This window comes from Mercenaria mercenaria, chromosome 15, assembly GCF_021730395.1.
Source record: "Mercenaria mercenaria strain notata chromosome 15, MADL_Memer_1, whole genome shotgun sequence".
Classification (NCBI taxonomy): domain Eukaryota; kingdom Metazoa; phylum Mollusca; class Bivalvia; order Venerida; family Veneridae; genus Mercenaria; species Mercenaria mercenaria.
In genome coordinates, this window is record NC_069375.1 from 31,457,672 (window position 1) to 31,471,784 (window position 14,113).

The 14,113-nt window shown below is 34.1% G+C and overlaps 1 protein-coding gene across 1 annotated transcript; it reads left to right on the forward strand.

Moving 5' to 3' along the window:
- The first annotated feature begins 4,142 nt into the window (after nt 1–4,142).
- LOC123552223 (carbohydrate sulfotransferase 1-like) lies at nt 4,143–5,333 on the forward strand. Its single transcript, XM_045341740.2, has one exon. The coding sequence runs from the start codon at nt 4,143–4,145 to the stop codon at nt 5,331–5,333; it is 1,191 nt and encodes a 396-aa protein (XP_045197675.2).
- Nucleotides 5,334–14,113: the final 8,780 nt, after the last annotated feature.

The following is a 14,113-nucleotide window of genomic DNA, read 5'->3' on the forward strand; positions in this document are numbered from 1 at the left end:
TATATTGATCTGTTGCGTTTTAAAGTACCGATCTTACGAATAAATTATATATATATATACTTGAAAGAATGTAAGATCAATTTAAAAATACAGATCTTACAAGTTAGATACATGTATATATATATACCCGAAAGAATGTAAGATCAACACAAAAATACGGATCTTACAAGTTAGATACATGTATATATATATACCCGAAAGAATGTAAGATCAACATAAAAATACGGATCTTACAAGTTAGATACATATATATATATATATATACTCGAAAGAATGTAAGATCACCATAAAAATACGGATCTTACAAGTTAGATACATGTATATATATATACCCGAAAGAATGTAAGATCAACATAAAAATACGGATCTTACAAGTTAGATACATGTATATATATATACCCGAAAGAATGTAAGATCAACATAAAAATACGGATCTTACAAGTTAGATACATGTATATATATATATATACTCGAAAGAATATAAGATCAGCATAAAACGATCTTCAAGTTAGATAATGAGTATATTATACTCATGAAGTAGATCAACATAAAAGTACGATCTTACAAGTTAGATACATTATATATTTACCGAAAAGTAAGATCAACATAAAATACGATCTTTACAATTATTATGATTTATTTCTCGAAAGAATGTAAGATCAACATAAAAATACGGATCTTACAAGTTAGATACATGTATATATATATACTCGAAAGAATGTAAGATCAACATAAAAATACGGATCTTACAAGTTAGATACATGTATATATATATACCCGAAAGAATGTAAGATCAACATAAAAATACGGATCTTACAAGTTATATACATGTATATATATATATACTCGAAAGAATGTAAGATCAACATAAAAATACGGATCTTACAAGTTAGATACATGTATATATATATATACTCGAAAGAATGTAAGATCAACATAAAAATACGGATCTTACAAGTTAGATACATGTATATATATATATATACCCGAAAGAATGTAAGATCAACATAGCACGCACTCAAGCTGTTTGAGTTTTTCCCCTTTAATCATAACAGCTTGATTCTATTGAGAACTTTTATATCTTCTTTGTTTAAAGTTTGAAATTTAAATAAATCTTTTACATTTGTTATGATTTTTCTTTCCATTACAGCACTTCCATGCTTAACATTTGAAAATTTTAATTCGTTTCTGCAGATAATAAATTTTGTTTCAAAAATGAAAGTATTTAAAACGTTAGAGTTTTTCGAATAAGTTGTACTTATACCTAGTGCTATCTTGGAATAATCGAGAGTAATGTGCTCCTCGGGCAGAATTAAATTAAAACTAAAGATTCGACGTGATATATTATTCTAAGTGCGTACTAATTATTGCATTGATGACCGAAGGGCTTTAAAGTAGGTCATATATCAAAGATATCTTATATGCTCCAGTAACTTTAATGATCCAGTCTAATTAGGTGACATCATCGGAATTAAAAACATGTCCAATGTTAGGGGTCTTGATCACCGAGATTACATATGTTTTATCATGTCATTTGCATAGTAGGTACGTAACAATTTCCCGTATACCCGTATTACTTAAAACAAAACTTCTGTGACAAAGAGCCCTAAGAAGCTATAATAAATGTCATTCAAATCGGAGAAAAATAAACATCAGCTACTTGAATTTTGAAGAAAAGGAAAAAAATCCTTTGACAGATAAAGTGGAAGAAAATATGACATTTTCAAATGTATGGAACAAATTTTATATTTGTTTTATGAGTGGATCTATATTTATGGATGCTTGTTCTTTTCTGACGAAAATAGGAATAAAACCGGCTTCTCAGATAAGATATCATCAATAACATATCTGCCTTTAATCAAGGCATTATGTACAATAAATATTGTGATTAAAATTTTCTTAATTGTGGCAAAACAATTCGTAATATAATAATGATTTTATGTATTGTTAAGCAGTCTTATTGCCAAGGTAAACAGCGCATGCGCATTAAAATCAGAACATCCGGTAAAACATCATGGCAACCGATAGTGTTGTAAATTCGTCTATATCTTTTCTGGTTGAAAAATAACAGAGCAAGAAACGAAGGGCGTCGTGAAATGTAGAACTTTGGTACTGAATATCTTTTTAAGTTAATATAAAGTAAATGGGAGCTGGATTTATGTTGGGTCCAGGACTGTCTAAGGCAGTATTTTTTATCATATACTGCAGTATTATTGATAAAAAAAATGTACCGAATACCAATGGATCTGACGGAACTTTCAAGTGCTTATGTGGCATGTAACACAAAGTCAAAACAAAATAAACAGTCGAGTTGTAAATGGACTTTTATCAAACCTAGTAAACTTGCACTTCTGTAATACTAATATAATTGTTTATTTCTTAATGAATAAATACTCTGTATGTCATTTACTTTGGCAGACATCATTATATGATAGATAAGAAATAGACCTTGTCATTTTCCGGACAACGTTACAGAATAACGACCCTTGTGCTATGGTCCTGTCTGTACAAATAACATCTTGTAAAAAGAACGTAACTTTGCAGTAGATTTTGCTTGTAAAATGAACTACAGAAGAGGCAATTAAACCTGACACGATGTTACCATTTAAATTACATCTGCACAATTTAGTTCAGCCTACGCTAATTGAGAAATTGTTCGCGCTGAAATTTGAAGAAAAAGCAGAGCATCTTTTAGTGGTATTAAGTATATTAGAACTGACAGACCACGAAAACTCTTGAAATTCCAGACATAACAATGTGCATTCGGCACACTAGTTTGGACAGGTTCTGGCATTCAGGTCATTCATACCATACACCGTTCGTGCTAAGTACGTTAACTTTATATACATGCTAAACCTGTGTCATTCATAAAAATGATCCATTAAGCTGTCAACGGGCTATTTTCAGGCGGCTCGGCTTTTATTCGAGAATGATTCTTTCTGCATGCCTCTAATATCTTACTAAGCCCTGGAAAGAAATGCTAGTCATGGTTCATTTATTGACTGTTGAAATAAATCCGGACATTCCAGTTCAAGGATGTTAGAACATGTGCTCAGAGATGATTAATTAAAAGATAGGATTTAAAGGTTTTTAACTGTGTCACATGATTGGAATGGAAAATGCGTTCTGACAGTTTTTCAAGAGACCGCTTATGAAACAAGTTTTTATCCTTTGTTAAACCTTTGATTATTTTATCTTTTCGCTTTTTTGTAAACTTTAATGTGCTTATCAAAATAGTGCTTAAGAGGGTAAAACTAAACCCCTTTCTCGCATGAGAAAAACGGGTGAACAATGATACCATGGAATCTGTAATTAATTTATGATAATGATTTATTTCTAAAATTCTATTCCGAAACATCCTAAGGTAAACTTATTTCACGATTGTATGCAGTAACTAATAACTGATTTATGCACACACATTTACTGTAAACATTGACTGCGCTTAAGAACATGATGCTGTTGTTGTAACACACTTCCCGAAAGAAATAGTTACACAAAGAGTATAAAGTCATGAACACAACAAAAACTACATAATATATAGACGCAAAACAACGTTACGACGCGAAGAAATGCCGCGTCTCCTACGGTCTTTTTATTCGACATAAGCGTACCTTTAATGTGTCTTTTGGTAAAGCATGAAAAAAAAAACCCAAACAAACAACAATACTAACAACAAAATTTATCATTACTGATTGTTTTCGAAGAAAATTCATTAAATAAAAGTTTCAAATCGATATTATCATGTTAAGTCATGGTCACTAATATTTGCCATGGTACGTCTCATTTTGTGTGTGTGTGTGTGTGTGTGTGATTTCAGACAAAATCGGGTAAATATCAATTTTTAAATGAACACATTACAAGTATGAAAAAGAAAATTTTCTTTTAACTCGACCACCTATTGACTGATATTATTTGGCCTCAGGATGATATTTTTGACATGTACATCTAAATAATAATTACCTATACTTGTAATTTTATTTATCAAAAATAGATAATGAATTTTATATAGCCGAAAGGTGTAAAATTTCAGTATTGAATTTTCTTCCCAAAGTTTATTTGATAACTTTTTAGTTATTTAGTTTCGTATTTTGATTTTTAGTGATTTAGTTTCGTATTTTGCTGTTGTTATATATTTTTCACACATGGCGAGCAAAACGTTTGCTGCATATGGATGTAAACTAGTGAGTCTAGTCTTTATTCTAGGCATGGCAATGGACCTATTTTATGGTGAAGTCGGCAATGCTCCGTTCAGTTTTGTCAGTGACGCTGACGTAAAAATCTCCCGTGGTGGCATTGAAAGAACACAATATAACTCTAGTAGATTTAATTTGATAATTAGCACATACATGAGAAGTGGTTCAACTTTTCTCGGAAGATTGTTTTCAATCCGACATGATACATTTTACGTTTTTGAACCGCTATGGAATGTACAAAAGTTTGCATTTTATTGGGGTAAAAGATCTCTTTGTCATTATAATGAGAATAGGTGTGCGAGACAAGGCAACGATGCCGTTGCCAAGGACATTGGCAATTCTATAACTTTACAAGAATCGATGGCATTTCTACAAAGTGTGTTAGACTGTACATTTCGAGATCATAAAATGTTTTTACAAGATTCAAGACATTTTCCAAAAGACTTTCCTGATCTAAAACATGACTGGAATTTTGGAAAAGGGCCACTTTGGAAACCATATTTTGATTGTGCAAATATTCCAAAATCAAACTATAAACAATGCTTCTCATTGATGACCCCAGTATGCCAGGGGGCGCCTCACAAGGCCATGAAAGTGCTAAGGACAACGCTTAACAATTTTGAACCGATGTTAAAATCGAATCAAAACTTGAAAGTGATACATCTCTTCAGAGATCCACGTGGAATACTTAACTCTCATATGCACACTAGATTTTACCAAAAGAAAGTTCAATCAGTATCGGATATTGAAAATGATATCAAAACCACGTGCAAAAGAATGCAATATGACATTGATGCCGCTCTACGCCTTAAGCGCTTGTATACAGATCGGTTCAGAATCGTGCAGTATGAGGATTTGGGTGACCTACTTCGTAAAGCACGAGTTTTGTACAATTTCATGGAATTGGACTTAACACCGGAAATTCAACGTGATCTTGAAAATTTAGTAAGATCAGAGAATTCCACCACAGGGTTCCATCCCTACAGTTACAGGACTAGTCTGCCATGGGATATTGAGAGAGCTGCCAACAAGCACTGTAAGGGAGTATTTCTTGCTCTAGGGTATCCTGTATATAAAGATGAAAATGAATACAAGAATTTAGATATTAAACCAGAAAGTCTTCCGTATGCATTAGTTTGACACATACTATAACTTACGTTATGTGTTTTCAATGTACTTAAGGCAATGTCTCGCAAGCCAAGATGTATTCGTACTTGGAAAATGTGTATTTTTCAGTGAAGATGGACTTGTTGTTCTTTTTAAAAATATACTCAGGATATTCAAATACGCCAGTTCTAAAATTGTGTTGCATAAGTTATTTGCAAGTTGTTTGCAGATAGCAATTAACAATATAAGTTGAAATTCAAATATTTTCATGTTACATTGATTTTACCACTGAGACAATGTTTCTTTGTGGAATCAATTATAATCAGATGCATATGTAGTTGATACTGGGTAAATAAATACCTACCTACCCACTTACTTATCTACCTTACATGGCATGAAATGGAACAGTTTGACTTTTTAGTTTTGATAGTTTATAAACTATTGAATACTCTTTTGTTCATATCCTACTATTGACCATAGCCGAATTACGAAAGTACGAATGTAGAACAGTAGGGTGACAGAATGGTAGGGTAGTTGAATGGAAGGACTGGCGATGGTAGGATTGTGGGATGGAAGGACTGGCGATGGTAGGATTGTGGGATAACGATGATTGGATGATATATACATATGTATTGTCATGTTCTATTCTACTGCCACTACCCTACCATCGCCATCCTATCCACCTACTGTCCTACTATCCTACTCTCGCTATCCTACCATCCTACTGTCCTATCCTGACATCCTACTGTCCTATCCTGACATCCTACTATAGCGTTTTTATATTTAGACCATGTGCGATGGTAAGATATGAACAAAGACAATATTCCGTACGAATCAATAGATTGAAATTGAAGTTTGAATTTATATGATACTACTTTTATCACTGGATTTCTGCTTTAGTTTATGGGCATTCGGCATATGTTTATTTATGTTGTTGTCACAAACCATACTAGTATATGTAACGCCTAGTTATCAGAGCGCGATGGAAGAATGGTAGGATGGGAGGACAGCGATGTTAAGATAATACGATGGTAGGATAGTTTGGAGGTAGGATAACAATGACTGTTTGATAGGATAGCGATAGTAGGATGGCAGCATATCATTCTATCACCTAACCTTCGCTATCCTACCATCTCCATCCTACTATCCTAAAACCACAATACAACCATCCTATTATTCTACTACCCTGTCATCCTAAACCTTCTGATAATTAAGCGATGGCGATGAACGATGGTAGGATTTAAACAAAATAATATTCTACACTAAACGCTGTAGAAAATGCAATAATTTCTGAGATTTGATTAGTTTTGTTGGAGTTTAAAGCACACCAATACACTTAGGTTAACGCTGCGACTTCCAAGCTTTCACGGTGGAGGAAGACCCCTTGAACTCCACCTGGCATTATATCATTCACAAGAGAGCAATCGTGGCGACCTTCTATAAATCAGCTTGATAGCTTCCTCGCAGGATCGAACTTTATACCACGTGCGGGGTTTCAAGTCCACTTTGAACCAAAGTCTGCATCTTTTGTCGCAGTGGTTTCTTGAAACTATGGAAATAAATTTCCCAACAGTACCTGTGATAAAATGAAATAGGCATTTGCGCATTTTTTTCTTGTATAACATTAATAAGAAGTCACATATTAAGATATTTGCAGTAATTTGTGCAAATATTTGTCAATATAAACATCTGCATTTCTTTTTTAACATTTTATGTCAAAAGGGGGCAGTTGGTACATATTGCTTTAAGTGTTGGTGAATACGGTACCAGATTATCTGACCATGTTTTTTTCATGTTTATAAATTCATCCTTTACAACATTTGCGCATTATATGTTACATAAAATACCACCATTTTTTCAATTTTACAAAATTTCAGAAATGCATAAACAGTGGGTGAAGAAAATGCCCTATTAAAATAAAACGAGTTCGGTGACCTGTGTTTTTTCTTCTCTTGTTTGTCTTGGAAACTAATGTTCTTCAAGCTCACAAAGTTTGAAAAAATTATTAACGTTAAAAAAAATCGCTCCTATATCCTTAAAACGTCTTTAATTTGTACAATATCGACTGTGTCCTCTCCTTTGAATTAATTAAACCAACTTTCGTGACCACATCGTAATTTGGAATGTCATTCCATTCTTCGAGAGGGATAGTGTAAGGCCACGAATGTTGTTATAACCAAGACTCCACGATACGATCACATCCCGCCGGTCTTGAAGGAGTTGCATTGGCTTCCGGTTCAGCACCGCATTGAGTTCAAAATCTTGACACTTACATATAAAGCCATGCACAATGAATCTCCCAAGTACATTGTCGGTATGCTGGACATGTACAAGCCTCGTAGAGATATAAGGTCGGCAAATGGCCCGATGTCTTTGGTTGTACCGAGGAGTCGAACAGTAAAGTATGGTGGCAGAAGTTTCAAGCATGCAGCTCCAAAGCTTTGGAATGCCCTCCTAGCAAGCATCAGAGATTCAAGCTCACTGTCCGCATTTAAAGTCTTTGAAAACGCATCTCTTTCACACGTTATATAAAATAACAAAATCTGAAATACTGTTGAAAATGGCGTTAAACCCAAAACAAACCATGACAGATTTGTTTCGTGTTGAGAAAGGGACTGGTCTCGTAATGTAATTTAACGTTGAACTTAATTTATGGATGATCTTGTTTTAATTACTATTCATTTTAATCTTTTACCAATATATTTACATGTATGTATATGTATGTATGTGTTCTTTATGTTTTTGTAAAGCACTTTTGAACGTACATATTTTGTATGAAAAGAGTGCTATATAAGAGTGGTATAATAATAATAATAATAATAACAATAATAATAATAATGTTGTTAATAACAGGATTTGTTTTCATGCGCTCCGTCCAAAAATGTCCCATATGTGCTAAACAGAACTAGATTCGTGTTCGGCGAGCAATTTCGGCCATTAAAGTGGAATTGTGCATATTTTTCTAGGAAAAATCTAGCTGAAATAGATGTGTGTGTAAAAAGGGTTGAGGTTATAAAAGCTTTTAACACAGTATACCAAACTTTCCTGTTACCAGTACGAAAAAATAACTTTCAAAATATGACTTTTCTTATTTTGACTAGGGCTTTTTTTTTTTTTAAAGAAAAGTCAAATTGCACACAGGAGTTGCTTCCCCTCCACTTCAGAAATCCCTACCTATAGGTAAGGGAGATCGCAGCATAGAAGATTGAAGCAAAGAACTATTATTTTATTAGTCCGATTTCTTAAGTTATAAAGCATCAAGTTCAAATACTTATGCGGCATTATCGTTAATTTAACAAATTTAAATGCACAGCAACCGAAAATAGCTTTTATAAAACAGTCACCAAAACACACTATGTGCAGTAAGATGCGCATAATGCTACTTTAAAGTTGACATTAGGCCTGGCGGAGTATTTTTGAGTCAGCCTTATATATATATATATATAGCCTTAACTCACGAGATGCTGATGCATAAATAGAGCCACTACTGGACAGAGAAGGTCGTCAATTTATTGCTGGAGATTCAGACAGTAAGGAATGTCGACCACATCTGTTTTTTGACCCCCATCCACCTTCCTTATTATCCCACCCCAAGCCACTGTCCCCATTAAATCGATCGTGCTCCAACAAGCAGTTATCAGCAAAACGTTCAGCTCACGGCGGAAAATGTGTACTCTTCAAACGGGACTCGTCGCTTATTAGCAACACCCTTGCGCATTGAACATTGCGCGTTGAGCTCAGAGCCGCCAAAGATTACAATTTTGAATTTTAACAAGCTTTTTTAATTAGCACCGCCTTGCCTTTATTGGATTTGCGTTTGCGCTTAAACGATTAAGAACGGTTCGTCTATGCCGTATTGAACTGGGGTACTTGTAGCGGTTTAAAACCCATTGCGTAGAGACGTTAACGCCATTTTTCTGTCTTGATGTGCAGTCGTTACCTTTGGCCTGCCAGAACGAAAGCCACCTATCGCAGACTGACAATTGCGCTGCAATGTTTTGCAAAGTCACTTATGCTTATGCCGGACGCAAGCAGTTCAAGAACTGTTGTTTTCTGTAAGCCGCGGGATCTTGTAAACTATTTCGATTGCATAAATATTCAGTAAATAGCTCATAGACAAGCAAAACGTGCAAAACATAGAGCTCGATTTGCACGTGCAAAAAGTTGTTTTTTTCGAGGACGTCCGATCCAACGTAAGACAAATTAGGGCAATAGGTATGCAAGTATGGGTGTACTTATATAGATATAATATATTACAACCTTACAAGTGTACAGTCTAATTTTTGCGTCAGTATATAATATACCATTCTAAGAATTTGTCTGAATATCCACATGTGGATTTTTTTTCAATAGTGATTATGTGTACATGTCCAGACGCATCGACTGGAAGCCGTTTCAGAAACAGTTATTGACCTGAAGTTCAAACTTGATCATAAGTAAGCATAAGTAAACAGATCACAGACAGTCAAGAACGCAGTATTACATGCTTACTGCCATTTGAAAATATGGATTAATAAAACTAACACAAAATGTCATGCATTTCCGAATTTCAAATGTGAGTCAAGAAGTGACAGAAATAAAACAACGGAGCAGATGGGCAATGTTTACATCTGCATTATATGTAATTCTCTGCTTGCAACGGGCGATTCTGCTTTAAGAAGTTCGTAACTCCACTGTGTTACACCTGTGTTAGTCTTCTCAGGTTTCATTTGACTTTGAAGAAGAGCAAAATATATAGAATCGAACCTGGTCCATGCACTGTTTTAAGGTGGCGTGTAACAATTATTTTTGTTATATTAAGAAAGTAAATAAACATATATCAATGTTACTATTAATAGTAATGAATATGATAATAGATTGGTATTAAATAGATTATTACGTGTTCTAGAAATAGTTGGTCGAGATTGCATTAGACGATAGTTTACTCACGATAGTATACACAGATTCAATGGCTTCCAGTAAAAACTATTGCCCGAGGTATCCGAAAAACGTAAAAACTGAATAAACAACAAAGTAAACAGTTTTCTTCATCGAGTTTTATATAATTTTTAAATAATTTTGCTCTCCATATTGAAAACTTCGAAGACAACTTTTTATGAGATTTTAACTCGAAACCATTATCATTGGATAAAAGATGTTTTGACCAAGGCAATGTGTATTTATACATAAATATTGTGCAGAAATAAGAAAGTTATCGCCATTTTTCGAATATTACTGCTATGGGTTTCGACACTGACGCAACATTGAAATACGCACAGGACTACAAAAAAAAAAAAAGATATATAAGAGGAACCTCCGGCCAAACCAATCAAATTGCTTGAATTAATAGATATTGGAATTATAAGGAAAAGAAACTCTTCCGCTCATAATTGTTATCTGTTTGACATTTGTAGATAAAGCAGAGGTTCTAACATAGCATCAAACATCACGCAGCCTCGGTTTGAAATATTGGGAACACACGTCAGACTTCGCGTGTTTCTGTCACTGACATGAAAACGAAATAAGATTGCCATCTCATTCTAACAAATAAACTTTTAAATCTGCGGAAATTCTCAAAAACCTATCACAGATGTAATCGATCTGTTATGAAATACCATCTTTGATCATTTCCGTTTGTGTCGGCTTTTTAAAACTATATTTTGTCGGTTATATAAATATTTGTAATCAATAAGGAAATTTTAAAAATGCAGTAAGCGCAGTATAAATATTGACGAAGAAGGTATTCAAAACTGGTAGGCGTATGAAAATCAGTTTTTAAAAACTGTTTAAGAAATGAACACTGCAAAGAATTCGGATAAAATGTAGAACGGTAAATAAATTTTCTCTACACAGTATTAAACTCCCCTGCCTATACCGACCGAGTTACGTTGACAAGAAATGTCATAGAACAGTAGTGTCAAGTTATATCCGGAGAGCGTTCAACCATTAGATGTCCAAAGAAGCGCAACTGAATCTTTCCAAATTACCAGAAGTTACATGCTAATAGGCATAATTAAATTTTACAGAGAATATACTACACATAGTGTTAATTAAGAAATAATTTATAGCAAAAGAGTGTTTTAACACTATTTATGCACGATGGGCGATTATACGTCGTATAGTAATTTCACGAGGGCGCAGCCTGAGTGAAATTATTTGTACGACGTATTACCGCCCGAGTCTATAAATAGTGTTAAAACACGGTTTAGCTATAAATTATTTCGATTCTAATACGCCCTGAATCTAAAACAGTAGATAAAATATGGAAGCGCTCTTTCTTGGTCGCAACAAAAACATTGACGTTACCGCATGTTAACGTGACGTCATTGTAGCGTAAGAGTGTTTTAACAGAGAAAAGCATATTAGAATCAAAAATAACAAATATACACTATTACCTTAATCAAATTCCACATGTTACATTATAAATGCACGTGAAAAATGATAGCCGTAAAAGTGTACACGATTTCGCGCTATTTCTATGATTTGATTGCTATGATTTTAATACCTTGCATTTGCAATTTTCCTGGTGTAGAAAAATCACCCTACATCCCAACCCCTTCAAGGAGATGTGATAAAAAGACATTAAATTTCAACCAGAAGTGACATATAATTGTATACGGAAGACAGATGACCCTCTAATTTACTGTTTGTCATCTGCATGCATGTTCCGTTACTGGTTGTTCAGGCTGTACGGAATTCAAGACTCAAAAGGACGGGCTGTGTCAAAGGAAAGTTTTCTCCTCTAGTTTCATAAGTACACATTTTGTACTGAGAACCGAGTTGTAATGATAGTGCAGTCAAAGTATGTCACCTCATTGTGATTAATCTTCAACTTACCTTGTAATGACATTGGACAAGATCATATAAAGAATAAGAAACTTGTATATATACGGTCTATGGCCTTTTGATCTTGTAAACATAAAGTAAAAGCACAGGGTGACTGTCTTTGTATTGTATTCTTAAATATTGGAAACAATTTTGCGACTTTGTCATTGATAATTCCTGTAGAAATATCGGACGAAACCCTGGTTGTACAGGTCTTCGTGCGGACATTTGTCTTAAAGCAGTGATCTTGCATTAATTAATTTAATATTATTAGATAATATTCAAATTTGCAAAAACATCTATTCCAATTTGTCTCTAGACGTTTTCTGCAAGTAGGTGTGTTTTTCGAGATATTCATGCAAAGGTTTTAGATATAGTCCGTTTTCGTCAGTAGTCATAAAACATCTGCCAATTCAAGCAAGTCTCAGAACGTTCTCACCAAAGGCCGGTGATATTTTCACCTGCTTCGTGAATATTGAATTATTAGAACTAGAGGTTAATTTGAAAATTATTGGGAACGTTATTGGTATCGCAGCATGGTCTATTTTCTCAGGGATATTACTTGTCAGTCATCCTGTGAAATAAGTTATTAGAGATCTTCTTGTATCGCTCAAGCAAATTACTTTTCGATATAAACAGTTTTTTTGTAATCGGGCACTGTATTAAAGACTTGATATGGAAAAATATTAACATCACATTGTCAGGGCGGGTGATCACGTCACGGAAAGTTGTTGGCTGGAACATGGTCGGTAAAATATATTCAAATGTAATGAGAAATTGCAGAAAAATACAAAAAACCTTCTAGTACATGGGGGCAGCCATTAAGGTGGACACAATGTGATCATAAACAAAAGTCACGTGATCACCCGCCCTGATTGTTTCACTGTACTTTCTATAAACTTTTATCAAGCAATTTAATACCAAACTTCTTTAAGTATATTATACCATGTACTGTATTGGTACAGTGTCTACATTCTGTCAGAAATCTAGAAAGAACAAAAGTTAACTGATCATTAATAGGTGTTATAGGTATTTTCACGTTTCAGCAGGAAAATCTAAACTATTGTACTTGTGTCTTTCTACATTGAATTTTGCAAACTCGTCGGATGAAATGGATGGAATGTCCGACAGAGCCTCTAATTTTATCATTTTATGCAACTCTTTTATAAATTCAATATGAAAAGACTCTGTAATATCCTCTATATATTTAACCCTTAGCCTGCTGAAGGCGAATTTAACAGCCTTTGCAAACAGCTTAGAACCAGATCAGACGCCGATTAAATCGGCGTCTGATCAGGTTCCAAGCTGTTTGCTACTCTGACAATATTTCTTCCAATTTTGGAGCAAATTGAATGAACTTTACAATTTTAGCAGACGACATTTCCAGCAGACAACAATTTATCTAGCATGCTAGAGGTTAATATACCCTGCATTCTTCTTCCATGTTCATTTCTTTGAAAGGTCGTCAGTTATCGGTAATAACATTGTATTTCTATAACAATCTCGGTAACCAAGATGCGATTGTATCACACATTGTGAACATCCACCGTTAAAAAGATATGATGTTACAAGAACATGTAAGGCTGCAGTGCCATAATTTCATTGGAATTCACTCATTTCATAATAATATCTATGGATACGAAAACCACTTTTAAGGGACATTGCTTCAGAGTTATCTATTTTTATATCAATATCAAATACATTTTAAATTTTTGATTAAAAAAAGTAAGGTCAAAAATCAAACAGGTAAGGAACAGCCACATTTAGATAACGTCACCGCCCATACAGTACTTCACTTGGAAACTAGAGTACGCGTAAATGTGTATACATGTACATCGATTTAACACCTATACCTAAGTACAAACGAATGCAATAACGAAAGACAGAAGAAACACATAGACAAAAACATATATGAAGACGGAGCCCAACAGGGTACTTGGAAGCGTCTCTGGCAAAACCCAAACCAAACCTCACACTTTACCCCCCCATCATCTTTTTCAAAACAATAT